Source organism: Sturnira hondurensis, unplaced genomic scaffold (genome assembly GCF_014824575.4).
Source record: "Sturnira hondurensis isolate 20B ecotype Veracruz unplaced genomic scaffold, ASM1482457v3 Scaffold0015596, whole genome shotgun sequence".
Lineage (NCBI taxonomy): Eukaryota > Metazoa > Chordata > Mammalia > Chiroptera > Phyllostomidae > Sturnira > Sturnira hondurensis.
Genome location: NW_028088227.1, coordinates 24,800,955 through 24,828,598, shown reverse-complemented (window position 1 = coordinate 24,828,598; position 27,644 = coordinate 24,800,955). Strand labels below are relative to the sequence as shown.

The following is a 27,644-nucleotide window of genomic DNA, read 5'->3' as shown; positions in this document are numbered from 1 at the left end:
TTCCCTTTTCACAAATGTGTTAGCGGCGCTCACGTATTTTCTGTTCCCTATGAACTTTAAAACTTCCTGGTTCTCATCTTTACGTCCAAAACCAAAATAAAGCAAACAATAAAAATGATATAGGAATGGCACAAATTGGAATGGCACAAACCTGTAGGTTAATTTCAGAATAATGGACATTTTTATGACATGACACCTCCCAACTCAGGAATACAAATATCTCTCTGTCTATTCCACTCCTGAATTAAGTTCATCAAATTTTTTTTAGCGTTTTGACTATGGAGGTCATCCACTTTTTCTGCAAAGTTGCAAATATCCTGTAAATATCCTATATATTTATTGATAGATTATGTTCTCAGAGAGTGTGTGAATGTGTGTGTTTCTGAGCTCTCTTTGCCGTCCCATGTCTCCCTGTCACTCTGCCCAGTGCTGTGCCGGAAATTCCGACGTCGTGCGTTAGGTGCACACGTCTGCAAACACGCTCCCGAGTCACTGTTTTCCAGGCTGGTATCGAACACTGCTGTTCATCCCAAAGGTCTTCTATTTCCAGAAGTGCGTTGGATGCATGTTGCTGCTTTGGCTGTGGTGCCTTTTTCTTTTGTATTGTTGCAAAATGTGCACCTCTGTTGGCTGCTCAGTGTTGGCGCTTTCTCTAACAGGGACAAAGCGTGCAAAGTCGAAGAAACTGACGCCCCCTGAAGAAAACATGGCGATAAGAGAAAGACGGACAGCCCCTGAGCCTTACTCGTGCCGCAGGAAAAGAGGAAGAGGCATCCGCACAGAGGTCTGAGGGGAGCACCGTTAGGGCCCAGAGACAGCGGTTGGCAAAAAAAATCCCTCTGCAACATCAGGAGCGGCAAAAACAAGGAAAATAACGTGGGGTTTAGGAAACTATGAAAATAACCGGAATCCTTTCTGTGTCCTTCGGCTTTGGAAGAGGAACTTCACCGAAGAACGGGTAGGGACGGAGTAGAGAGCCCAGTGCTGACCCAGAATTCAAGGGTTCATGGGGGTCAGGCTCCAGGCCAGGGTCTCCTCTTCTCTGCAGGTGGCGGGAGTGTGCTTCCATCCCCCTCAGGTGAAGGCCTTCAGGAAAAGACAGGTGCCTCCAGGAGGGACTCAGCTGCCATGCCCACTCTCCAGGGTGTCCAGCCTGCCAGCCCGCCCTGCAGATTTTGGACTCAATGATTGCTAGTCCCCACGATCACCGGGACCGATTCCCTCCACTGTGTCTCCTGACACTGAGACAGACAGATGGTAGGCAGGTAGACGGATTTATCTGTTTATAACTGTATCTCCTGTTGGTGCTACTTCTCCATAGAACCCTGGCTGCTGTAGCAAAGGCATTATCTCCCAAGGCACACCCCGGGGTGGGGAGGGAAGAGCTGAGCGAGGGAGGCAGAGGAAGCTGAGCAGAGGGAGAGCTCTTCAGAAGGTGACGCTGGCCACTCTGCCAGCGAAGGGAGCGTTTTTCCTAGTCCTGTCAATTGCAGTCCTTTCTAATGTCACTTCAGGGGAGAGAGCTTCCCCTAGATTAAAACCGAAGTCTAGAAACCTCTGTTCCGGGAATTTAAACATGGCTCATTTATGTGGGTTCTGGCAGGGAGATCTCTTTCAAACAGGCCGCCTCCCCACTGAGGAGGCGATGACAGGCCTGAAGCATTTGTTTGCTGTTTTCCCGCACCAGCTGCCCCTCTATGGCCTCCCGCACCCAGGCGAGCCCTGTCCCAGGCTCAGAATTTGTGTCACGCTTGTGGTTCAAGGAGGCCCCAGGGATTTTCCTCCAAAGGCTCAACCAGGCCCGCTCACCGTGGGCCTCCCGGGTGCGTGCAGGGACCCGGTGTGGAATGAATGGGCTGAAGGAAGCCGTCTGGATGCAAACACCTCTGTCTCAACCCCAGTCAGTGGCATCCACAGGCACACTTAGCGCCAAAGGAGCCGTCTCCGAGGGCTCACCCATGCTGTTTCCTCGGGGAGAACTAAATGGCAAGACTTGGGGCAGGGCATGAGAAGGGAATATTGCCCCCATTTTCTCCCCTAACTGGATTTTAGCTTATTTCAAATACCAAAACCACATCGGTTCCATCACTCAAGTTGGTTTCATTCATGTGCAAGTGGTCGGGCAGAGAGGCTTCCTGCCCTGCGCTGCTCGCCTGGCTCCTGGGCTCCAAAGGCAGGACAGGGATGTTGGCCACTCTTGCTCCGTGGGGGACAAATGGCACTACCTCAGCCTCACACTGAGGCCACTGGGCTGCTTCCTGTGCCTGGCTTACCAAGCCTGTCATTTTCAGCTTGCGTGGGGCACCAGTCTCACCTCCAGGCAAAACCTATCCTTAGCACACAAAGCATGTTCTTAAAATTCTTTACAGCTTAACCTACATTAATCTAACCCTGATAAAAGCATAGGTTTTCCCTTCTGCTTGGAGCTGCATTGTAATTTCCCCAACAACCTGCTGAAAAGACCCAGGGAAACTTAGCAACCGGCAGCCGGCCTGGAGGGAAGCTGCAATTACCGCCGGGGTGCGAGGCCGGCGGGCAGCAGCACCCACTTCAAAGGCATGGGGGGCGGGCGCGGGCAGAACTGTAATTAGGGAGGCCGCCGGGCACCGCGGGCCTGCACCGCCGAGGAGCAGCAAAGCCCCGCGTGCGCACGCACAACCGGCATGAACAAAGGTGCCCAGTGTTTGATGTGAATCACCCAGAGTCCGGGAGTGGGGCCGCACCTCCACCCTGCACCTGGGACCCCCGCGGGCCCCCCCTCAGGGGCCCTCTGCCTGGCCCCTGCACACTGGGGGATGCTAGGCTTTGGGGGGATGGACCAGACAAATCTGCTGCTTGCCAGCACTCCCAGGAGCCCCCTGAAGCAGGTCGGAGACACACGTGGCCAGCCCTCCAGCACAGGCTGGAGTAGGGCGGGTCCACACCCCAGCCACACGTTGCAGGCAGAAACGCGCATCCTCACTGGTCAGGACGCATCCTGGGTGCCTGCGTGGGAAGGGGCCCAACGAGCAGGGGCCCCACCCTTCCTGCCACAGGGACTTAGAGAGAGCTGGAGAGGGGACACTTCGGCTTGGAATGCCTCCTGAAGGGCCCACATGGAGAGAAGGAAGCGTGGGACTCACGGCCTCCCACTGGCCACTTGCCTAGTAGCCAGCTGGCCCCCAAGACTAGCCCCAAATCAGAGTGTTTTGGCCTCTGTGTTGGTGTCTATCCCTGTTATTTAAGACATTTTTAAAACCACATTTCCCAAGGACACAGGATGTTCAAATGCTGTCACCAAGGCACGCGTGCGTTCACTCTAAAATGTTAAGTGGCAGACAGTGGCAGCAAGGACCTGCAGGCAGTCCCCACCAGCTCTTAGCTTCAACAGAGATAGAGGGTAGGGGAACTTGGGGACTCTCTTAATCCTGTGTGACAATCTCCTGTGGCAACATCTTCGTGCCTGTGCGGGCTTGGGTGACTCAACTCGCCTGAGCACTGAGATAGGAGGTCACGATGGAACCTGCCCCGGGGGCCGTGAGGGTCAGAGTGTGCTCCTCCAGCTGCACCCCACCAGTGGCCTCCTCCCTGGACTCTCCTGCAGACCTCACAGCCCCGCCTGCTGTGCACCCACCGTCTGACTTGGGGGGCACCTGTGATCAGAGGCTCATGAGCCTTCCCTGGTGACTTCTGCTCTCACTTCTCCTGCAGCGGAGGGGCCTCACTTTCAATGGGAAGTGGGAAATCTACCAGCAGCCATGCTTACTTCTTCCCTGCCGGGTCCACATACCTGCCCAGCTCTGCATCGCCCCCTGGTGCTGTGGATCAGGCCATGTCCCTGTTCCCACCCGTGGCCACTGCAGCCATTTGGGTGGTCCATCCCATCCTCCTCTCCATGGCCTCATTCCTAGGGTGCCCCCTCCCTCCTCAGCCCTGCCACCCTTCCCTCTGAGGACCAGTTATTCCAGCTGTTCAATGACTGCTCCAGGAGACTGGGTCTGAAAGGCCCATGCACAGGACCCCTGGGGGTGCCAGCTTGGACCAGGATCGCCCTGGTAGCATGTGGAAAACTGCTCCGGCTCCATGCTCTGCGGGAAGTGCAGGTTCCCTCTGGGCTCCTCCATCCTGTGGAGGCCTCGCCCTTTACTCTCGGCACCTTCACTCTCAGCTTCGCCAGCCATTCCGAAAGACTGTGAGGTTCCTGTTCCCCAGCCCATGGCATCCAGGAGGGGTTCAGTAAACACAGGATGTCCGTGCCTGGATGCTCAGTGGGGCCGAAGCACAGTGCTTGGGCCACAGGAGGTGAAAGATGACTAAGACCTTCCTGTCACAGGGCCCCGTGGGTTTCCCTAAAGAAACAGATGCCTCGGTGGGAATTCAAGTTATTGCTGCTAATTTCTGAAATCCCAGGTCATTCCCAAACTCAATAACCCTTAATGGGGCACTCCATGCCAGCCCTGGGTTTGGCCCTGAGCTGCTTGCTGGTGATGAGGGGTGGGGCTGGAAGAGGGGCGCCTGCGTGTGGAGCCCAGCAGGGAGAGAGAGCAGATGTGGAGACAGCGGCGTGAGAGTCGGCCCTCCGCTAGCTCACTCATGAGTGCCAGCCCTCTGCAGACTGGGCGGGAGCTTCCCTGTGCTGCCCAGGCAGTGCAGGCCGAGTGGAAAGCCTTGGCAGGGCTGGAGGGGCCCGGAAAGAGCCGGACCCCCAGAATAGGAGGCAGGGAGAGAAGCAGGAGACAGTGGAGGGCAGCGAGGGCCACCGGACAGGAGGCTTCAGGGCAAGCATGTGCCACCAGAGGCCATAGCCCCTGGGACAGCTGGGGGCACAGGTAAAGCAGTGTCTGGCTGACAGCCGTCCTCTTCGGGTCCTCGAGGGCTTGTCCCTCCTTGTGTCTGCATCCTCATACCCTCTTCTTAGGAGGACGCCAGTCATGGTGGAGTGGGGCCCACCCGAAAGACCCCATTCTACCTTGATCGCCTCTCGAACGGCCCCGTCTCCAAACACACTCACACTCTGCTGTGCTGGGGGTCAGTGCGTCAACGTGTGAATTCTGGGGACACAACTCAGCCCACAAATACCATCATTGTAGCGGAGAGAGCTCACGCCATCACTAACTTCAGACTGAAGTAAGCGCCTAAAAGTACAATGTGGTGTCAGTCCTCTCCTCAGGGTCAGGGACAGAAATGCAGCACGGCAACGCAATAGCTGTCTTTGCTGAGTGGGGTCCTTGTGGGGGGCACGCCGGCGGGAGCACGCAGGCCCCATGGCTCACAGGCCCCTCCCCTCACCACATCGTACTCGGTGAGTCAGAAAGACACGAGCACTGGGCTGGGGTGGGAACTGCGGCTTTTTTCTCAGCTAGACTCCTGGAATCGAAGTGAGTTCAAAGCGCAGGGTCTGCCCACACCAGCGATACAACTTCTGTGTGGTTCAACAAGAATGTGCTCATGTCTTCTTTGTGTAATTTGTTAAAATAACAACGACAGAAAGGCCACGGAGCACTAACAGCTTTACTCCCCGCTGACAGATGTGAACAGCGCTGTCAGCTGGGAAGGACTCCGCGGGAGCCTAGGACGGTCCTACTCCACTGCAGTTTGCAAACAGATGACCTCACCTAGACATACACGTGCTTTTGAAAATAACTTTATTTTTCTTATCACACAAGTTGAATTAGGATCGTTGTTGAAACCTCGTCATGTGCTGGTGACAAAAAGAAGGAAATGAAAATTGCCCCTAATCCGACTGTCAAGGGCAGTCGCTCAGCATCTCAGTGTATCGAAGCAAGAATCACGTATTATTACACACATAGTGTACTAAGTACACACCACCGGGGCACAGGCACACACCACACTCCGCCGTGCCCTCTCTTCTCAGCTGACAGCATAGCTGACGGCACGAGTCAACTCGAGCCCCGAGGCCAACCGTGTAAACAGCTCCGGTCCCCGTGCAGGATCGAGTGGGCCCCTTTCCTCCAGGGACCTGGGTGTGGGAGCTGCGGCCCCTCCTGTGTGGCCAAGCAGAGCTGGAGCAGCAGTTCTGAGCTGGCCCTGGGCCCCCGTGGGTCCGCTCCTCAGTCCAAGCAGATGCTCCCTGCCACCCAATCCCCCTCCTCCACCCTCCCTGCAGGGGACAGGGTATTTCATGAAAGGGGCAGTGCCCACTGGGTCTAAAGCTGGCCTCCCTGCTGTGCCCTGTGGCTCTGTCTGAGGTCAGACCTCTGGCCTGGGAACCACCACCCAAGGGTGGGAGGGTGTGTCCCTTTGCTCTGCTGAGATTCCATTTGCTGGTCCTGGAGGGGAACACCAGTGGTATCTGCCCCCCTGCCTCCTCGGGTTGGTGCAGATCAGGTGACCTGGGCGCCCTGGGGGAGGGTCTTTGCCCAGCCCCCTCCAGGGTCCCGGAGACAGCAATCACCCAAAAGGAACGGGCTGATTCCATCAGTACAAAGGGTAGCAGATACTTTCAGATGCCATGCAGCTCCTGGAAACTCACCCATTTCATCCTGGAGTCCCCAGAGCAGAAAACGGTCCACCCCCCGCCCTCCCCTCAGCTGGGTGTTGTCCTTTTCCCTCAGCCCAGCACTTGGATTTGTTGTCTTGTGTGATAGTTTCTAACCCACACATCAAGGGTACTTCATGGTCCAGGCCTGTAGGGTGCTCATTTACTCCAGGACTTCCCCAGGCAGGGTGGAGTGGGCAGGAATGTGGGCAGAGAGTGGACTCCTGGGGCTCGTGCACCCCCCCCCTCTCCCACCCATCCCTCCAATTTCTCTCCCCCTTCCAGCCTTCCCTCAGGGCCTGTCCCCTGAGCCTCCCCTCTAACCAAAGCTGGAACACTCCCTGCTGGCCTGGCCTCTCTCACCTGGCCCTGGCCTGGCTGTGCAGTGCTAGGAGAGGGTCCTGGGGTCTCAAGACCTCAACCCCAGAAGCAAATGCTCAGGAGCCCCTCCGGGAGCCACTAGGACACTGTCGGGGCTACAGGGCCCCTCCTAAGCAGAAAGGCTACAGGGCGGGGCGGGGGGTGCGTCGGCTGCCTTGGAGCAGCAGGGGCAGCAGGGATCAAGGAGGGACAGGGGAGGAATAGGCAGGGCTTCGCTATCTCGGCCATCCTGTGCAGAGCCCAGCACAGGCTTGCCAGTCCCGGAGGGGCCACAGCTGTGGCTCTTTCTCTGACTTCTCAGTGAGGAAGAGTTCACATCCCAGGGTGGCAGATGAGTGCTCGTGGAAACAGGGTCCAGGAACTGTCTGCGGAACCCAAGGAGCCCTGAGAGAGGCCCACTGACGATTGCCAATGAAGTTATCTGAAGGATGGGACCTCAGGTACAGTCTGAAAGTGTGTTCTGGGTCAGAGGAAGAGTGGGCAATGGTCTCCGTGTCTAGGTCCTGCCCTGCTGCTTGGGGCATTGGGGGCTCCAGGACCTCCTGCCCAGCCAGCCCTGCTGAGCAAACGGCTGTTCCAGGGCCCCGCGGCTCCCAGGGTGTTCACCAAGTGGAGACTCTGCCCCCACTTAGAGACTGAATGCTGGGGGCAGGAAAACCACACCATGTGTGTTGGCTCTGAGCCAGGACCGACAGCACGGCAGGGCCTGGAGGGAGGACTTTCCCACTTGGACAGCTCCGCTCAGCTGGTTCAAAGCTGCAAAGCTGGAGTTGGGATCGCCAGCCGAGGTGACGGGTGACTTGATTGCTGTGCAGTCGGATGTTTCAGGCATTGTGCGCTCTCAGGAAACGCAGTGTCCTCATCCCCTACAGGGTTCTAGGGGCCCTACCTACATGGTGGGCACAACAGGGAGGGAGGTGCTGGCCAGGTAGGCAGGGACAAGACATGAGATGACAGGTATTATTTGCTTCCTGGGGTGGCCAGAAAAATTGAACACAAACTCAGGGGCCTAAAAGAACAGAAATCCATCCTCTCACGGTTTGGAAGCCAGGAGTTAGAGATCCTGGGGCAGCCAGGGCCATGCTCCCTGCCCCCAGGCCTGGGGAGGATCCTCCTGCCTCTTCCAGCTCCTGGGCTGCCAGCATCCTTGGTGTTCCCCGGCTTCTTCCGGCATCACCCCAACCTCTGCTTCTGTCATGACGCGACTGCTCCCTGCAGCTGAGTCTTCACCTGCCCCAGCTTGACCGCATTGGCAATGACCCCACAGAGGCCTTACTGATAAGCCGGTGACGCCTGGGGAAGACAGCCAGCCTGCTTTGGGTTTGGGGCTCCCTGAGCCCCATGAGGCCTTGCTGCAGCCCTGCTGGACCCCAGCAGCCTCCAGGCACCAGAGCCCAGGCTGGGCAGCAGACTGAGGAAGGACTCAGGCTTCCCAACCTCACAATTCAGAGACCTCGCCAGAGCCCATGTGGCTCCGAGGGCCAAACTGCCTGACACAGCTTTAGCCCATATGTGCCCACTCAGGATCTGAGCGTGAACCAGCCATGACTCAGAGCCATGTCTCGCTGTGCTCGGTGCTCGGTCCGTGCAATGATGAGCCTCCGCCCAGACCCATTGCTTAGGAGGCAAGACACGTGGTGCTGGCTGGCTGGCTTCTTTTCTCAGTACCAAGGTGATTTACAGAGGAGCCTAATTCTTCATCCCACAGTGGTTGGGTGGGGTGGTGTAAAGGTGAGTTAAATGCCAGGTGTGCATTCACCAGACAAACGAGGTCGTGACTCACATCGGGGCAAGGGCACGGAGTGTGGGAGTGCAGGAGCAAATAGAGGTGACCAAATGCTCTTCCTTGTGGCCAAATGACCCAGGCTGGGGCCATTCTTCTGAATGGTGCAGGGCCTTGAGGACAGGGAGGGATTCACAATGCAGAAAACATCCTCACAGAACTCAGGAGGACACTTTAGGGCCACTTAGAGGTGAACATCAAAGACAGGAATATCCCATTTAAGCTCCAACCGTTTCCTGCAGTGACTTCACACATTCTGTGCATCTCCTCGCCTGCACTTGCTCCTCTTACCCGCTGTCGTTCTTGGAGTTCAGGGCACGTGTGTGGTGCACCTATTGGGGTGAATGTTTTTCACGGAGCCAGCATGGGGTCCCTGGGGGACTGAACTGGGTGGGAGGCTCCAGTCACAGAGCTGCCAGGACACCATCTGAGAGGGCGGCGTGCTGTGGGTGTCTGTCCCTGGGACACCGGCTCTGGGCTCCACTCCCGGGAGGTGCAGCTGCAGTGAGGGCCTGGTTTACACCCTCCCTGCCCTACCTGACTGCACACTGTGGAGGGGCAATTCCCAAAAGGTGTGTGTGGGGGGTTGGGGGGTGCAGGGCCAAAACAAGGGAGAGATCACAGAACCCAAACCAGATCCCGTCCTTGGGGCATCACACAGATCACACTGTCCAGCCTGTCACCCGACCCTGAAGTCCTCCTGACCACCCCCCTGTGGCTCCAGCCAGCCAGCCTTAGTCCCTTGTTCTCTGTCCTCGGATCCATTGACAGACCCTGTCCATCCTACTCCGAGACTGATCTCATGGGCAGCCACTATCTCCGTCTTCATAGGGCCCCTCAGCCACCCATGGCGACCTCCAAATGACCTCCGCCTCCACGCCCCTCTCCACTTTGTCCCCCACCAGCAGGAGGGGCTGTTTAAAGAGGCTGCTCCAAACGTGAGGCTCTTTACATCTCCAATGGCCCTGCTACCTGCGGGTGACAGCCAAGCTCCACATGTTGCCCTTGAGGCCTATGGCTGGGCTGCTCCCCCACCATCCTCACCTGGGGAAGCCCCTGGTCACAGGCCCCCCATGTGCGTGAGTGCGTGCATGTGTGTGTGGCCATTTAACCAATAAAGACACCAGCCTCACGGAATCTGAGGCTGTGAGTCAGGGACTGAGTGCCGGGGGCAGGCCCGTGGGTCTGACGGGGAGACAGGATCTGGCAGACAGTGAGTGATCGCACCTCCAGGCGGCTGAAGGGGAGGAAGCTGGACGCATTCCGACCGTGACTCCCAGTTCGGAGGGTAAAGCACTGGGAGCAACATTGGCCGCACCACCGCTAATGAGCTGGCTCACGGCTCGTCTCAACACGTGTCTGTGCCCATAAAGGAGGAAAGGAGAGCTCCCCGTGGAGCATGTGCCCTCCGCCATCGGTGCCGCTCAGAGCCCAGGCCCCGGTGCCGCTGTCCCAGGCCGGAGGGGCCTGTTGCCGTGTAGTCATCTGGGGGAAAACAGTACTTGGAAGGCACCTTAATAGAAAGTGTCAAAGTGCCTGAGCCCCCAAGGACTCCTGGGGCAGCCACAGTGGGCTGCAAGGGCAGAAATGACCATAAGGGTGACAGTAATGAAAACAGTGACGGGTTCTGTTGGATCGCACACCCGCTAAGTGCTGGGCTCTAGCTTTCTGGAGACAGATCCAGGACCAAAGTCAAGTCTATCCAGTTCCTAAGCCAAGTTCTTAACTAGCTCCTAGGCCACTTGGCAAGGCCCTTGATAGGGACCCTGTGGTCCGACCTTAGAATGAGTGGGCTTAGGGTTAGTTTTCGTCACTGTAGCTCTTCAGAGGCCAGCTCACAACTGGCAAGGCAGCTGTTCAGGGAATCCGTGGGCAGGAACAAGCAGGAACAAGCAGGTAAGGACAGCGTGCCCAGGAGGAACTAGGTGAAGAGACCCCCATCAGCCTTGGGCAGTGCAGACCAGCTCCTCAGGCTGAAGGCCACCCATAAGGCCAGGAAAGTGTTCTGTGCACCCCCATCAATGGCAGTCAGGGGGGAGCGAGCCATTGGGCATGAGTGAGGCCCAGGCTCCAGAGAAGACGGAGCAGAGAGAGGGCTGGCACTTGGAGCCATTCTGCTCTGTGGGTACTGGCCAGCCTGGGGGAGGCAGCTGGGAGCCCCCGAAGGCTCTGAGGACAGGAGGCTGGGCCTGCCCCAGAAGGGTCGACCTAATGGCAGGGAGGCCCACCCAGCCTTCCCTGGGCCACAGCAGCCCAGGGATTACGATGCCCAAAGGCCACGGCTGGTGCACAGCCAGCAGACGCAATTTACAATCCTATCTAGGAGGAAATAGCATCATCCTGGGCCTCAATCATTTTTACAAATAAATTGTCAAATAAAATAACCAGCACATGAAGACAATAGACAGAAGCCCACGGGACAGTGGCATGTCAGTCTGAGACTCTAAGGAGAGGGATTGTGCGGGGACTCTTGTTACAGGAGCCCCGCTGGCTGGGTGCCGTGACAGAAGCCCTGAACACTGAAATGAGAACCCTGGCGGATGAAATAGGAAAAACGCCTTCCTAGGGCAGCCAAGGCACAGATGGAAAGGAGACAAGCACCCCAAGGTGAAACCCGCCTGCTGCTGAGGGCGCTGGCTGCTCTGTGCACTTGGGCTTTGGTTTCTGGCAGGACCCAGCTCATGGGACAGGAGATAGATCCCAGGGCTCCCAAGAAAGGGTGTCTCACAGATCTCAAGCTGGGATCCCCCCAAGGGCTCCACCTGAGGGGTGTCCAGGAAAGTGGCCCCAGCACTGAGCAGAGTTAGAGACCCAACCTGAAGGTGAGGCGAGCCCGGCAGGCATGCAGCCTCATCCCGTCCTTGGGTGAGCAGAACCAATCCAACCCGACCCAACCCAACCCTCGGCAGGGCAGGTAGTTTAAAGAGGTCTGTGACGGGGGTTTCCCTGCGCCTGGCAGAAGCAAAGGCAAATGCCCCCTGGAGGAGGGCAATGATGGGCAACAGCCAACGACAGGCTTAAGGTCAAAAAGAACTGAGTCCAAGGAGGAATGAGAACAAGAGCCAGCAGAGAAAACAAACGTCAGGGCAGACCAGCTGAGACTTCAGACACACACTGTAAACACTTGTGCTCACTGCATTTGAAAACAGGGTGGGAAACAGTTATTTTTTTGAAAGCCCCAGATGCAGAAGGAGCCACCCCTGAGCACCAGCAGGGTCCCCTCAGGGACGGGTGTGCTCTCTCATGGGTCCTTCTACTCAATACCCACATCCAACTTCTGGGCTAGAGGACGTGGAGGGGGTTTGCAGTCACATTTATTATACGTATTTGCAAAATTTAAAAGGAAACAGTAAATTTAAAAAACATAAAACAACTGAACAAAACCTTGGCTGGTGGTTCCTACCTGGAGGATCGCACAAATCTCAGGTGAGCCCACAGTTCTCAGGAGCAGGGAGACGGGCTGGGCGAGGGCAGGTTGTGAGGTAGACCCTGACCTAAGATGCTTGCAGGGAAGCTATGTGGATGCCCTTTCCCTGATCCCTCTGGGCCTGGGGAGGGCGCCCTACCTCCTCCCAGGCTCAGTGAGTGACTGCTCCTGGCCAGTGGGCTCTGTGAGTGAAGTGACTTGCACCCCAGAGGGGCAGACATGAGATCTCTGTGTACTCCGCCCAGGCCAGGCTGCTTGCCCTGGGCCACACTTCAGGTGCCTGCACGTCACACATGCTGAGCTACGCACTTACTGAGGCATGCGGGTGGGGGCTCTTGGCACCAGCTGGGCCCAGCTGGGATCTCAGCACGTCCTGAAACAGGGGTGGGCCTGCGGCTTGTTCAGCTGCAGAGCTGGACATGAGCCTGACTGGATGGGAGGACAAGAGTAGGTGAGAAGATACCAGTGAATTAACTTGTCAGCTCCTGGCAGCACAGCGGCACACAACCAGTGTTGTCCCACTTCTCTTCCTGTCCTAATTGGTGGCCTCGGGTCCTCAGGTGCTCGTGCAGAATTTGCAGGGTGCTATTGTCACCCAGGAATATTCCATACTATGAATCACCCTACAGACAGAGGTCTGGGCAGGCATGCCTGCCACATGACTTCACATGAACGTTCGGATCGCAGATTGTTTCTTTAAAGCCTCTTCAATAAGATTTAATTGCATTTTCAAAAGAATTTTTTAAAAGCCTAATTTTAATATCTTGGATTTACACTGTATGTTCATTATTTTTATTTTGCAAATTATTATTTATCAATTATACTTTGTATTTTATTATATACCTTTAAATACCTTAGCAGCAAATAACCTTTTGAAAACACTAAAAATTACTTTCAACTTAATATTTTTATATTTAACTTTATATATTTTATGGAAATGCATTCAAATTTTGTACACTTTAAATAAAACTGCAGTCTTTAAAAATATTTTAGAACAACACTATTATAAATATTAATTTACTGAAAATCTTGACTATCATAATCAGGGATTTCGTTAAAACAAAAGAATATAAATTTTGTGGGGCACCCACGTCATGACGTGTGGATGATGCATGCGCGCTGACCCACGCCAGCGCCACAGCCCACCCACAGACGCCGCCCCGCACAGTAACAACTGGGCTTGCTGTGTGTTTGTGCTTTACTGTTGGGAGAAGTGCCAGCTTTATGCATCTTTAAGCGGACAGGGGACAGAACCTGCTTTATGCTGCGGTGTCTTAGCTTGGGTCTTGTCATTTCCATGTGCAGACCTGGCTGCGCCCTCCCTTGTACAATCACTCTGAGCCTCTGTGGCCAGGTGGTGGCAGGGAGGTGGCAGGCGGGAGCATGCAGCAGGACAAGCAGCTCAGTGAGGGGCAGACCCCTGCAGACCACCTGGACAGTGGAAGAGCAGGGAGTCAGCCTCCTTCAGCCCTGAGTTCTGGAGGCATCTTTGCAGTGCAAGCCAGGCCCCTCCAGGCTAAGAGAAGTGTCCCCTTCTGGGTTCCCACAGAGCCATGTCATGTCCAAAATGTCTGCAGCAGCCCAGGCAGCCTCCCAGGCTGGATCCTGAGATCCCTGGGTCTTGTGCCAGAGGGCTGCCCCCTGGAGTGGGCTCCCCTTGGCCTCAGCCAGACAGAGGGCTGGCCAGCACCCAGGCAAACCCAGGGGGCTCTGCTCACTGTGGGCATGCAGGGGCTCCAGGCCAGAGCCACGGTCAAGTCCACCAAGGCAGCCCGGGTACGACGGCAGCCTGGTGACCTGCTTTGCCAAATAGGGTTTGACAAGAAGTCAGCAGGTATGTGAGAGGGTCCGTGGACCCCTGACTGGAGCAGCAGCCCCGAGCTCCGAGTGGCGGGCAGCTGTCTGCCCCAGGTGACACTCCCCTGGAAGCCAGCATGTGCAGGCTGGCAGTCACAGATGACTCATGTGACTAACTTCTCTATGACAATCGGGCTAAATTTAGGTTAATTACTTTCTAACCATTCTCCCAAGGGTACAAGAAGGTACTTGAAGACAGTCCACAGGCTCTGCGGCTGTTATCTGATGGGCCACGTGCCAACCCGGAGGCGTGGGGCTCTACCCTGCTGGGCGGGGGAGGGGGCAACCAGCTGGTGAGAACCTCATGCGTCACTGTCCAGCATGCAAACTGGTGGCCACTGTGGGTTTTGGACACTGAGACACAACTGTGTACACAGGGCAGTTTGTCAGCTTGCCCAGTCCTGCAGCCCATCCCCTCCGGTGGCCATGTGACTTTTCAGCTCCTTAGAAGTCCACATACTGAGACCTGGGGACCCTCCTCACATGTCACCAGTGGCCCCTGTGCACTGTCACTGCAGCTGGGTTCTCACCCCAGACCCTTCTGCCTGGTCTCCTCATCCACACTCCCACAACAACACAACTGAACTATCCAGAAAGTCACTCTGCAAACGCAGGAATGTAAAGCCTGCCCAGCTGTGCCGCCAGCGCCTCCCACCACATCGCCCAACCCCCAAACCCCAGGCCCACCATTCGGGACTCTGAAGCCCCGCCTTTCCCTGAGCTCCACCCTCATTCTAGAACAGCTGCTGTTTCCTAGGCCACCCTGGCACCCTCCCCTGGCTCCCTCCATTGAGACTCCAGCCGCTCTGACCCCTGCCTCAGTTGGAGCCCTCTGGGCCACCTAAGGCTCAGCCATCACTTGGCTCATAGTTGCCGGCAGAACTGTCTGGCTCCCCAGCCAACCATAGAAATAAGGGGCCTGCCCCCAGCTCCAAGGGGCTCGTGGCCAGCACAGCCACGGTCAGAGAGCGCTGGCCATGCCAGCACTCCCTCCAAACTCTTCCCACGCATAAACTTGGAATACTCTAGAAGCTGAGGGGACTCCTGCTGCCCTGTGGCTGCCCCTGTGAACACCATGCCAGAGGTATGGCTGCAAACCCCCGCCCGCTCCCAAGGGATTGTGCCTCCCAGCAGGGCATCCTCCTGCCTAAAGTCCACTGACCACGACCCCTGATCCGGTGAGGCCAGGCACCCCTGCAGAGCAGCCTCCAGTGTCAGGGTTCTAGTTCACGTGGCTTTGGACGGGCCCGACTAGGCCCGGGTGAGGCCCAAATGGAGGGTGATTCATATAGAGGCGGGTATAAAGCCAAAGGTAGCGGGAAGTCACCGCAAAGACTGTCTGCGAAGGCTGATGCACTGGCATCAAACAAACTGCTCTATTTCCATGTCCCTCCCCAGTCGGGACTTGTCACTGCAGTGGTCTGGAGGATCAATGACCGAATACCTCTGCTTCACCTCATTACCTCCCAGAGGGCCACTGAACAGCCAGAAACCCCTCAGAGACCACCTGCACAGGGCAGGTACCAACTTCACCAATGTTTAATCTTCATGTTACTCAAATTATAAAAGCAGCACGTATTGGCTGTAGCGAGGGGACCAGTACGAAGCACAGGTGGTAATCACCTGCCTCAGCCCCACTGCAGCCACGACGGCAACTGGCCCTGAGCAGCACTTCTGCCCTAAATTAGCACCACACTGGACAGAACGCAGAGACCTGCCTCTGGGCGGTGGGTGAGGACTTGGGCGAGACTGGGACCCCAGGGAAGGGAGCGGCAGGCTGCGGGAGCCAGGGATCCCTCCCTGGGCAGTTTCCCCGGCAGCATGGAGCTGGGCTCCAGGCAAAGCACGACAGGTAGAGTTCGGAGGGGAATGTGCAGGGAAGGCACTGGAGAGAAGCCACACAGAGACGGCCCCCGGGTCCAGGGCCCCCAAGTCCTTGGCTGAGGACTGTCTGGCACCTACCTGCATGAGCGTGCAGGGCATTGCCAGAGGGCACAGACACTGAGAAGCCAAGCGGTGCCAGCCCAGCAGTGTGGAGAAAGCACCTCACTCAGCCTCCAGGCATTCAGCCAAGACACCAGGAAGGCCATGCCTGGGACATCAGGAAGGTCATGCCTTGTAGTGGGGACAACATCCTTAAGTGAGGCCCATGCGAGACACCCACCCCAGCACAGCCCAGCATAAAGCCCTGACAGCAGCATGGGCAAGGTGCTGCCTGTGGAGTCAGCCGAGTTGCAGGAGCTTTTGGGAAACACCTAGGACACGCTTCAGAGCCAGCACAACAAAGCGTAAAACCAAACTCATACAAATTCAGGGCCAATTAGATCAAAACTCAACACTCCTCAGAGGAAGATAGGAACCCAGGGTCTCCAAGGCCTCAGCAGCCAAGTTCAGCGCAGATCGGAGGTGGGGGGAGGAGGGGAAAAGGACCGGAGGGCACAAGGAAGTCACCGTAACAGCCAGGGAAGGCACATGCATGCGTGGGTCTCCTAGAGACTGCAGGGGGGTGTGGCTAATAGGCTCCGGGAAACAGAATGAGGGAAAGTGGAGGACTGATGGGGGAGGAGCCTCAGCAGACAGAAACGGTAACAAACACAAACCATGCTTCTTGGTTCTGGAATATCCAGAGCGAATAATCCACCAAATGGGATTAACTGGAAGGTAACATTAACAGAATTTAACGAACTCAAGGAGAAGAGAAAAGGAACTTAAAGCGAAATAAACAGACTCGGCAGCCTGCTGGAAAATCGAAATGCCCTAATGAATTTTAAACAATGACCCAACATACATTAAAAAAAAGAATTCCCAAGGGAAAAGACAACGAACAGATGCCAGCCACGGAGGAGGGGTTCTTGCCAGCGCCCTTCACGAGGTGAGGTGATCACACCAGGACTGAGTGCAAACCGGTCCCAGCAGAGAAATGGAAAGCCTTAGCAAGACCGACCTTCAGAACTAAGAAAACACAACATATGAAATAAAATGTTAACTATACGTAGAGTGTGGGAGTTGGGCCCATGTACTAAAATCCCTCTAGTGGTCACTAAAAAATCAATACAAAGAAATATATTTTAAAAGCTAATAAAGTAAATGGAATGCTAAACCATATTCAAATAATCCAGAAGGCACGAGAATGGGAGCAAAGTAACAAAAACCAGACGGACAACAGAGAGCAAACAGTGGGATCACGGACTGGGTCCAAAGGTCTCAGTGAAGAAATCCGCTGTAAAGACCACGCTGTAGAAGGGTGAAATGTTAATGACAGAGAGTTTTCCCCTAAAGAGACCAGCAGGCCCAAGTGGTCTGACAGGTAAACTGTACCAGACTTTCAGGAACAGGTAACCCTTTAAGAAAAAGAAAAAAGACTCCAAGTCCTTCCCTGAGGCCTGTAGAACTGGTGTGCAGACCCAAAAGACATGAGGAGAGGGGACGTCAGCTCCCCACTCACTCCCGAATCTGGATGCAAACCCTCAACAGACACAGCAGGTCAAACTGAACCGAGTGACTTCAAAAACACACCACACAAACTGGGTGACCCAGAAACAAGGGAAGGGTGTGAAGGCAGGAGTGCGGAACCGTGACTCACTTGGACAGGTGGCAGGGGCGTCCTGGCTGCAGGCCTGCAGGCCTGCAGGCCGGGCAGGGCAGATGCTCCAAGGGCCTTGCTTCAGCAGAGCCCTGAAGGCTCCTGGAAGACCCACCGGGCCCCTCTGGGGCCCAGCGCCCAGTGCTCTCGGTGCTCTGTGCTCTCAGTGCTCTCTGGAGGGCAGAGCCCTTACTCCCATGTCTACTGCGAGGCGAGGCCCAGAGCGTAACTCTGTAGGCCCACAGGGTAACTCTGTAGGCCCACAGGGACCTGCGGAGACACATGTGTTGGGACCCCCTCCCCACACTGGTCTCAGTGGTTGAGTTCTCGCCACGGGCATCCTGGCAGCCACTGCAGAAGAAAGGAACAAGTTCCAATAGTGGGTCACCGGGCTGTGCTGGCAGGGGTCCCCAGTGAGAGGTCACCTGGTGGGGCACCTGGACCAGCTGTCTCTACCATTCACAAACGGTAACGGAACCGGGAGCTCACGGGGACAGGCCCTGGGAGCCATTCAGCCCATCCTCCCCAACCACCTCCACAACAGTCAGAACCAGGCCCACGCAGATGAAGGGTTGGGGAGAGGAGGGGGAGAGAGTTTACAGAGAGGGACAGAGATCTGCACTTGTGGGAGGTTGTTCCAAGAGAGCCCAGGGACCCCAGGGCCTCTCCCTCAGCTGCCCATGGGCCCCAGGCCGTAAGACCACCCTGCCATGTCACTGCGGGCCCCACGGGCTACGTGCTCAGAGCCCTGGGGCCCACATCGCCAGCTTCGTCAGGCCCTGCATTCCTGGGTCCAGAGAGGAGAGTGGACACTAAGTTCACCCCTGCCACCCCCAATGGCTGGGCTCTAGTTGGTGGGGGCTGGTCCCTCCCCTGCAGCTGTCACCTGCACCCAACAGGAGCTCCCACTTCTAGCTCCAGGTCAGCAGGTCTGGAACACTCTTCCACCCTTGTCCCTGCAGCACAGGTGCCCCAAAACCTGCCCATGCTCTGCCCACAAACTCCAAGGACCCTGTTGAACGTCAGTCTGTCCTTCCAGGACCTGCTAGCCAGGCAGAGTCCCAGCTGTGCCCAGAGATTTGCAGTTGTGAATGGTGGAAAGCCAAGACCCACCCCACACCACAGGGCCAGACCGCAGGTACCCATAGCCTCCTGGGACTGCACTGACGGGAAAATGGGGGTCAGGCAACAATTAGGTGGCCAGGCCCAGGCCAGCCCCAAAGCCATAGGGCTTCTTGCCCTGAGTGGTGGTGGTGTGTGTAATGCTTGTGCATGTGCACATGTGTGAATGAGGGCACAGGTCTTTGAGAAGGGGTCATGCTGGGCGAGGTGGCGCCCGGAGGTCTGGTGGGTGGGACCTTGCTGCTGCCTCGTTCCAGCTTAGCCACTCCAGTGGGTGGGAACTGGTCCAAGAGGGAGAAACCCCGTGAGAACCCCCAGCCTGCTCTGCCCTGAAGCTGCAACTGTTTCATGTGGTTCCAACTCATTTAGTGTATTATCCAGGATTTCAAAGAGCCATTAGCGAGACAATCCCTCAGTCCCTGGTTTCCCCTGCATCTGGGCCAACGTCAGGTCCTCTGCCAGGCAGGTAAACCCGCACGCGCAGGTACACGCACACATATGTGGTGTGCACACACACACAACTTGAAAAGAACTTTGTCACCACCATTTGCCTGGAACCGGGAGTGTGGCAGATACGTGAGGTCAGTGGCCTCAGTACAGTCACACATACTAGCTGCGTCTGCACTGCAGGGGCCGCAGAGGTGGGCTCTGAGCACCCGCCAACCTACACTCCACAGGATTCAAGCTCTGGTCCTGCTTCCAAAAGGCCCACCCCTGCCCCTGCCCCAGGCTTTGCCAGCAGTAGCTGGGACTGGCAAGCCTCACAGTGGCTGGTGACTGGTAAAAGGGTGAGAGTGTCACTGAGGGCCTGTGGCAGAAACGGGGTGAAGAAGCCAGAAGCTGCCAGGCAGGTCCCTGGGCAGAGAGGAACCCGGGCCCCAGCTGTACAGGATGGGCCTCAGGCAGCCAGGGAGCAGCCCACCTCACGATGAGTCCATTTCACAGACAAGAGCGTGAAGGCCGAAGCCCACGTCTCACCCCCAAGGCCAGAGCCTTGGTTCTTGCCAGTGAGACCATCAGGGGACTTCTGGACCCAGAGCACGACCCACTTGAGCCACCCAACAACAGTGAGCAGTGCTCCGGCCAGGCAGGGCTAGGAACCCCGCAGAGCTGAGTGGCTGCCAGCCCCATGCTGCCGTGGATGCATCTGCACAGCCATGCCCAGCTTTCCTGGGCGGAACACCTGGGAGCACCTGCAGGCATCTGTGCACCCAGAGCAGCCTGCGCAGGTGCCAAGTGGAGTGGAAGCCTCGGCAAATGTCCAAGCCACCCCTAAAACCGAGGTTCCCGAGGCTCAGGGTAACAGGTATGGGTGGCCAAGTCAGATGGGCTTGAGGGGCGGGTGGCACACCTCACACTGTGGAGTACAGAGGAACAGGCTCATGGTGACTGGGTTGAGGCCAGGATCTGCCGGAGCTGGGTTTCAGTTGAGTGGGGAGGCAGTGGGCATGGGGTGGTTCACACGTAGGACCCAGGGCCTGATGCCACAGAGGCCTGGGTGGCAGGGGATCTTGAAGGTGCTGCTGGGCCGGAGTTCTGCATTCACGGTGAGACTGGCCTCTGAGGGAGTGCTGTTCCCAGCAATGGAAGCGGGGGAGTTTGACCTGAATGTACTTGGGGAGCTGTAATACTAGGCCCCTGGCCACTGCTCAGCCCAGAACACCATTCCCTGTGTTGAAGGGGGTATGTGGTATAGGGTCCACGTAGGTGCCTTCCCTGCAACCAGACTTCCTGGGACTTGCCCAAGGCACCAGACCCCTGGCCTGAGTGCTCAGCAGGACCAGCCAGCGATCCTCTTCTGCCTGCCCCAAGCTGGCCTTGGGCCGGCACCTGGGAACAGGGACTTCAGGAGGGCCCTCAGCACGTGTGACGGGAGTGCCGCACTGGGCCTAAACCATCTGTGCAGACACGACGGCCATGCTAACACCTCTCTCCCTCTGGGGGTCTGGAGTTTTAGGGATGTGCTGGGCAGAGGTGCTGCATGCCCAGCCCCGGTAAGAGCCCTGGGCTCTGGTCTCTAACGAGCTCCCTGGTGGGCATCTCATACTCCTGGTTGAGCAGTTAAGTGTGTCCTGCACGATTCCACAAGGACAGGCTCTGAATGCTGGCTGCGCCTGGTGTCCCGACTCCCACCCATGTGGCTTTTCCCTGTGCTGACTGGGCACCAAATCCTTTCACCATCCTGTATCACGGCTAAGCTCAGCAAATCACCAAACCTGGGGTGGTGGTTTTGGCACCCCAATTCAAATCATGTCAGAGATCTCAGACATTAAATGGAACAGTGAAAGCCTCTCAAGGGAAGGTGGCACAGGGCCCGGGGTGGGAAAGGAGGGCCAGCTGGGACTCCAGAGAAGTCTGGGGACGACGGAGAAAAGCCAACCGTGACAGTCAACAACAGCACCGCAGGCCAGTGAAGCTGGCGCCTCTTCACTTCTTCACACACTGAGTAAGGAGCTTCGGAGGCAGGTCTGACAGAGACTGTGACTTGGAGTCCAGGGAAGAATCCAAGCACGGTCCTGGCTTCCTGTTGCTTCCCCCTCAAATGACTGCGCTTTGCAACCCGTGTCCACAGTAAGAGGCTAGAAACACAGACATCTCCTCTGCCTGGGCTCACAGCCCTGAGTGCTGTTGCAGACCCCAGCGTGGAACCTGAGAATTCCAGAAGGAAGACATAGAGAACGGAGAGAAGGAACTAAAGAAAATGAACCCTGCAACACTCACACAGGCCTTCAGGATAAATTGACCTCTGGACAGTCCTGGGCATGGGGTCCCGGTGCCCGGGCACACTGCCCACAGAGGACAGCCCCACTGAGGGGCTTCTGGCACATTCCACATGGTCTCTATATGATTATGTAATAGTGCAACAAAGAAAAATACAGTGTAGAATGGGGAAAAATATATAACTTTATTTTTAACCAGGGGATTCTCTCTTTTCCATTTAATAAATACAAACTAATAAAAATACTTTGTTTTGCAAAGAGACCGCCTCCCTTCTTCCTCCAGATTTCATGGAAGCCTCTGTGGCCACTACTGATGTGGCTGCAATGCCCCCTCTAGCTGTGTCCACACACCACATCCGCACGTGGCTCTTCCTCTCTGTGGAGAGGGCTCTGCCTCCTACAAATGGGCCTGCAAATATGACTTAGGTGAATATGTCTCCTCTCCTCTCCTTCCAAACGCAGGTCCTGTACTGAATTCCCAATCTTAAAAGATGCCCTCTGAGGAGAGACCCTGGTTTCCACCGAGGCCCAATACGGAGCCCTTCAGCCAGAACTCGCTAACCCAAGAAATTATGTGAGGCAGCAGCACAGCAGAAGCCACACCTGTCCGCCAGACGCATCATGAAAGGGAAGGAAAGGAGAAATTACAGTAAAATCTATTCTATGTCTTGGAGGCCGTCCCTTATTTCAAAAATATAAATCCTATTTAAATGTAACCTGTTTGAAGCAGGCCGAATGTGTGATTCTGCATGCAACAAATCTGTTATTGCTCAGAGTGGGCCCCGGCGTCACGCTGCTGAGCCGCCCACATCGAAGACTGACCACATTAAAACCACAAACCACAAGCACGTGGTTTGTGCCCACAGGGCCCGGGCCTGGCGTGCCACACCTCCACGGCACCAGTCAAGTTCGGAGGTAAGGCACGCCTCTGCCCTGCACTAACAATGGACCCCTTCCAACTCCAAGTTGCAAAGAACAATTCTGCCCTAGTAGTTAAAGTTCCTGCTGCGACCAAGCATGTCCAAAAGCCTAGAACGCCCCGGTTTCGAGAATGGGAAAGATGAACTCCTGTAGTTCCAGAAGAAAGTGTGACTACACCTTTCAGTCTCACATCTTTCCTGCATTGGTAACTGAGACATGACTGTTCTTTGATAAATGTGACCAGGAAAGACCACTAGTCTGTGTGGTTAGCAGCGAGCTTTTGCACATGCCCACTGTTCATTAGTCCACAACTGAAAAGTATTTATTTCCTGGAAGTATTTCTATCTGTGGTAGGTTGTAATTTGGAACAAATGAAGAAGATGGGACTGGGTCATAAGAAAAACACCTGCTGGTAAGAGAACACGCTGCAACAGTGGCACATTGCTCCTGGGCGCACGGGGAGCTGGGGGGACCTGCAGGGGCGCCTGCCTGGCCTCTGCCTCGGCGCCAGGCCCCGGTCCTTCGGAGGGAGCATTACTGGTTCCAGTCCCCGGAAGGCTAGCGCGCACCCTCCCCAGCCCTCAGGAGGGGCGGGAAGCCAGTAACTGTGCAGTGCACAGGCGCCTCAGCTGGGAGAGGTAGTGGTGCCGGCTTGGCAATCTGCCTGTATCACCTTGCCGGAACACTCTAAAGCTGCATTCAATTGTCATTATTCTACATAAGTTGTAATTTCAGAAGAGAAGCCTGTTTGGGGTGGGAGAGGTGGCAAAGAAGACCAGAGCTGCAGTTCTGCAAGCTTGCCTTTTTTGGTACCAGCACAGAGTGTCACTGTCACTGAGTGTCCTGGAGGAGAAACACTGGAGACTGCTCGGTGGCACGTGCGTGCACATGCACGGGTGGGGCCCTAGAGCCCCAGAGACTTCTGCACGATCTGCTTGGCGATCTTGTAAAACTGCTCCCGGTCGTCCCGCCACATTTTGGAGGCATCCACATTAGCTCCACTTTCGTCATTGGGCTCTGAAAGAGAAGGCAGACATCGCCCACTTGAAAGGGGCTGTTAAAGTAAGGTCTCGACTGGCAAGACCTTCAATTCATCCAAAATCACTGACGGAGCTTTCCAGAGATGTGTCCCAGAAATAAGTAAAGATGCTGACAACTGAAACGCTGGGGGAGGAAGTCTGTTCTTTAAGAAGCACACGAGAGCCCCGTGCCTGAGCAGCAGTGTGACCTCAGTGGAAAGACGCCTCTTGGGGTGAAATCCACTCTCATGACTCCTTCCTTCTGAGAGTCTAAAAGTGCCCACAGAAGTCATCCACCTCACTCTGGGCACCCAGAAAGTAGGCCACAGACAAGCCACCAGCCCGCTTAGTCCCTGGGAGCACCCTGCGCAGACCGCGTCTCTCTCAGAGCCCTTGTCAGTACAGTTGCCTCCATGCTTGTGGGCACTGGGCCCACGTGGACACCTGGCCCCAGGGCAGCTAGTCCCTGAGTTGGCCAGACTGGGCCAGCAGTGGCTCCAGGGTGGAATCCGGAGACACAGAGAGGGGACTGGAGCCTGCGGGAACCGGACAGGAGAATGGTCGGTCAGTCACCAGTCACAGACGAACAGGCAGTGAGCCCGGTGCTGGTGGTCAGAACTGAGAAGTGGCTAGATCAGAACAGAGAAGGCTGCCTAGAGGCCAAGAGGGCAGCGAGCACAGCCCTGAGATCAGCCTTGGGTCCAGCCCTGGGCCACTCCCTCCCACTCCAGCCCTCCTGCCCCATGTTGATCAACCCAATCAACAGGAGTGTTTCCCCTCCTTCCATTTACTCACAAGCCCCTCCTCACCAGGTCATGAGTACAAGGCCTCATTCTGAGCACTGCCTATGCAGCCAACCCCACCACCTGCGCCCTCAGAGATGCACCGCCTAGAGGACCCACAAATGCCTCATTTCAAACTAAGTGCTACAGAGGGGAGAACAGGACAGCAGCAGGCAGAATGACAGGGGTGCGCTGGCCCCCTGGGGAATGTGGCACTTAAGGGACTCCTGACTGGGCCAGGCTGCAGGTTCCCTCTGACTGAGGGAACCCCAGGGCCCCAAGGGCATGCAGTGGCCCTAAGGCAGCCCCAGAACAGAGGGCACACACAGCCGCACAGGGGAGGCGGCCTGGCCAGCCTGAGCATGGTGATAGCTGGAAAAGCCACTCAGAGCAGGGGACTGGTATTCCGAGAGGAGTGTATAAAGACTGCATTAAAATTTTTTAAAAAGAATTTATAGCTGACATATGAAAACAGCCAAATCACTGCCTTCCTCCCATCTCAGACCCCTTCCCCTGATTCCAACCACTTAGTGGATGAATGGGGAGTGCTTCCAGTTCAAACCACGCACGCACTGAAATCCCAGACCTCACCACATCCCAAACAGTCAGCTGAGGACCTCCACGGCCTAAACCCAGGGCCACTCAGGCTGGCCTGCAGCTGGGCGTCCCCCACCCACCCAGGGGCCTTCTGCAGCACTGTCCACGTGCACCTTGTGGCAAGCCTCCATCTCCTCTGGCTCTCCCAGAGCGCCCCACCCACGCTCCTCTGAGGACCCCTCTCCTTCCACGTGCCCTTTACCACCCCCTCTGTACTACCCCCCTTTGTCTTACCCACAGGTGATTCCACACCCTCGCTTCCACTGCCTGCCCTCGGCTGAGTGGCTTCTGGGCAGGCCCTGGAGGAGGATATATAGTCACAGCCCAAACTGATCCCTTCCCCAAATCCTGCTCCCTTTGGATATCTGTCCCCAAAGACAGCACCTTTTTGCTCAGGCACTTGTGTCACCCACCCCCTAGTTAGCCCAAGTTCCACAGCCTGCGTCTCCCACTCCCAGTCCCTAAGCCCCAGGACATCATGCCCTGCTATAACCACAGCCACGCCTGACCACCTCTCCTCCAAGTTGGCCCCGAGGCCACGGGACCTTCTTCCTAAGGCTCAGCACACATGATTTGACATCTGTGGGGGACCAGCTCCGAGGGCGTGTACCAGTGCAGGGCTCCCTGCCCCAGCTGGGTTCCAGACATAAGGGGTCCTGGCAGTGCCCCTGCCAGAGTCAGTGGCCTCTCCCTCTCCCTCACCCTCTAAACTCCTAAGTGTCCTAAACTGATCCCACACGGTCCCAGCTTGGGACCTGACCTGGGAGTCCCAGGTGTGTCATGACCACAGGATTTATCAGGGTGGCCTGCCATGGCTGGTGAATCCGGAACATTTCCTTAGAAAGCGGGGCCTTAAAGCTGGGGTCCACACTTCGTACTGGGCTTTACGCCCCTAGCACGGTGTCTGCAGCAACACAGCAGGCCCCAACGAATGACTGAAATAAAGGGGATGCCCGTGGTCACAGCACGGCTATGCCCAATGTGCACCGTGACACACACGCACTGCTGGTCTGCACAACACGGCCTGCACTGCACGAGGCCATCCCTGAAGTTCAAAATTACGGAAAACATCACAAACAGTAAAATGAATTATGAAGACAAGGACAAAAGAGGGAGGAGGCACAGCCGTCGAGCTGTCTGGCTCCTACGACTAGCGGCAAGCCAATAGAGCCAACCAAGGCCTCACTCACCTGCCAGCATGCTCACCACCGACAGGAGGATCTTCTCCACGCTCTGCACGGGGCTCCACCTCTCAGCGCTGCTCTCGTAGCCCATGGGGTCGTCTCCCGGCGCATGGAGGATGGAAATGCAGACTCTCCCATCAGGGTAGACTGCAGGGACCAGTGACACGGCAGGTGGTCAGGACCCAGGCAGGAAGGGAGCAGGAGATGCCAACACAGCGAACTGTCTGCACAGCCGAACTGTCTGCACCGCATCCTGGGGAGCCTATGCAGGCCCCTCAAGGGCACTGCTCACCCTGACAGGGCTCCGGGCTGACCTGTCCAGTTCTAGTCATCATGGGAAAACTCACCCTCATATATTTTTAAAAAAATATTAAGAGTATCATTTTTCTTCATCCATTGATTATATTTAAATAGCCCCCCACTTCCTGGGGCCAGTGTATTTGGTTTTCTTAAATTGCTGTTCAAATAAAGTTGTCTCCATCCCCCCCTCCCACCCTCGATTCTACCTGCCTTTGGTTTTGTCCATGTGTCCTTCATACATGTTCTTTGACAGCCCTTCCCCAATTTTCCTCCATGTGTTTTTTTTTAAGATTTTATTTATTTATTTTTAGAGAGAGGGGAAGGGAGGAAGAAGGAGAGGGAGAGGAACATCAATGTGTGGTTGCCTCTCACGTGGCCTCCACTGGGGACCTGGCCCGCAACCGAGGCATGTGCCCTGACTGGGAATCGAACTGGCGACCCTTTGGTTATCAGCCTGTGCTCAGTCCACTGAGCTACACCAGCCAGGGCTCCATGTGTTTTTTATATTACATCCAAAAGAGTAAATGAAAGGTCATCTGGCATATTTCACCAAAATATCCCATAGAATTAGAATTATTCACAACACTTTTCAGAGTGAGTTTCTTAGATATCCCTAATTCTACCATTATATCCCTGAAAAATGTATGTTCACATGGCTAGGACAAAAGCAACTGGAATTATACTAAAAAAAGGAAAAAGCAAAAAGAGGACAGGCACTGGCATTTCTCTTTGTAAGTTATTTTAATACAAAAATGACCATCTGCACTCTCTGGAAATCAGCCGTTTCTAAATCTAATCTGTCCCCCAAGAAGCGGCATCATTAATGAGTCACTGAGGCCTGATTAGAGAACAATAAATTTTCAGTTCAGTCTGTAATCGGTCCTACTGACAAAGTTATAACCATCTGCTTTTTTCCCCCTCTTATACATACTCGGAGAGATTTTCAGAGCGTTCGGCATATGCTCAAATTACCCAGGAATCCATCGGGATAGACTCAATTGTAAAATTATAAGACTATTAAGTTTAATAAAAATAAAGTGCATCTAATTCTCCTTCATGAGCATTCAGAATTGTGAGTTGTTCCAAACAGCCTTTCCCTCACACAGAGCCCCTCACTCTTCCCATCACCCCTGTTCCAGAGCTTCCAGCTCTCTGGCTATCCAAACGCAAACTCCGGCCAAAGGACAAGGCTCAGGAAACTGTACAATGGTCAGGACATTCCTCTGCAGGCCGCATGCACAGGACCTGGGTGCCCAGAATGCTTTGAACGACTCTCTCTGCCATAAAAGCAGAGTAGGTGTCAAGGAGTTTTCAACTTAATAGTCACTTCTTCAAGGTGACAGCACTACGCGTGACCCTGAAGCAACTGTATCCCTTGCCACCTCCTCCCTCTCACAAAGTCCCATCAGTTTCATCTCCCAAACCCACATCCACATCCACATCCACATCCACAACCCTTTCCCCTGGCCCACCACACCTGTGTCCTAGCC

The 27,644-nt window shown here is 55.7% G+C and overlaps 1 protein-coding gene across 1 annotated transcript in view; it reads right to left on the bottom strand.

The window, feature by feature from the left end:
• Positions 1-22,006: 22,006 nt before the first annotated feature.
• The window catches only part of UBE2G2 (ubiquitin conjugating enzyme E2 G2), a 29,613-nt gene continuing 23,975 nt past the window's right edge, over positions 22,007-27,644 (bottom strand). Inside the window, exons 5-6 of the mRNA XM_037065230.1 lie at positions 25,861-26,001; positions 22,007-23,289 (exon numbers count right to left, since the gene is read on the bottom strand). Of these exons, the coding sequence (XP_036921125.1) occupies positions 23,177-23,289; positions 25,861-26,001 (254 nt within the window). The 3' untranslated portion in view covers positions 22,007-23,176. The remainder of the gene's footprint in view (positions 23,290-25,860; positions 26,002-27,644) is intronic.